The following is a 757-nucleotide window of genomic DNA, read 5'->3' on the forward strand; positions in this document are numbered from 1 at the left end:
TGCCTGTCTGCCTGTCTGTCTGTCTGTCTGTCTGTCTGTCTTCCTTTCTGTCTTCATGTCCGTCTTTCTATAGAACAGAGGAGTCTTTGTCTCTCGTCCCCTGTTCAGGAGAAGTAGATCTTCTCCCGCTGGAGCATCGAATTGATCATTTTAGGAAAATGATGCTCGAGAGAGGGGTAATACACAAAAACACATACATATAATAAACAAAAATACACACATATAATACGCAAAAATACACACATACAAAACACAAAAATTCACACATACAATACATAAAAATACACACATATAATACACAAAAATACACACATACAAAACACAAAAACACACACATGTAATAAACAAAAATACACACATGTAATACACAAACGCACACACATGTAATACACAAACACACACATATAATACACAAAAACACACACATGTAATAAACAAAAATACACACAGGTAAAGCACAAAAATGGAAATCATGATCCAAATAATAACTGATTATTAATCATAGCATTAATGAGACAGACGCACACCGAAGGCCTGAGAAACCTGTGATATCTTTGTATCATCATTCATCAGTAGTATATAGCACAGTACTTCATAGTACAATGAAGAATAATATATATATATATATATATATATATATATATATATACATATATATATATATATAGGGTCGAACACCATCTTATGGAGCTCCTTCTCCCAGGTGGAGAACGCCGACACCTCCGGACACACACATCAGTATTATATGATAAATATA

At 33.6% G+C, this 757-nt stretch overlaps 2 protein-coding genes across 2 annotated transcripts in view; both read left to right on the top strand.

The window, feature by feature from the left end:
• The window catches only part of LOC116686731 (uncharacterized), a 110,072-nt gene extending 109,955 nt beyond the window's left edge, over positions 1–117 (top strand). The window contains exon 12 of the mRNA XM_032511761.1: positions 109–117. Coding sequence (XP_032367652.1) covers positions 109–117 — 9 coding nt within the window. The remainder of the gene's footprint in view (positions 1–108) is intronic.
• tcerg1l (transcription elongation regulator 1 like) overlaps positions 1–757 on the top strand; it is a gene marked incomplete in the record, with an annotated part of 12,429 nt that overhangs the window by 1,375 nt on the left and 10,297 nt on the right. Inside the window, 1 exon segment of the mRNA XM_032511760.1 lies at positions 74–176. Within this exon segment, the coding sequence (XP_032367651.1) occupies positions 159–176 (18 nt within the window).

The sequence above is a fragment of the Etheostoma spectabile genome, unplaced genomic scaffold (assembly GCF_008692095.1).
Source record: "Etheostoma spectabile isolate EspeVRDwgs_2016 unplaced genomic scaffold, UIUC_Espe_1.0 scaffold458, whole genome shotgun sequence".
Taxonomy (NCBI): domain Eukaryota; kingdom Metazoa; phylum Chordata; class Actinopteri; order Perciformes; family Percidae; genus Etheostoma; species Etheostoma spectabile.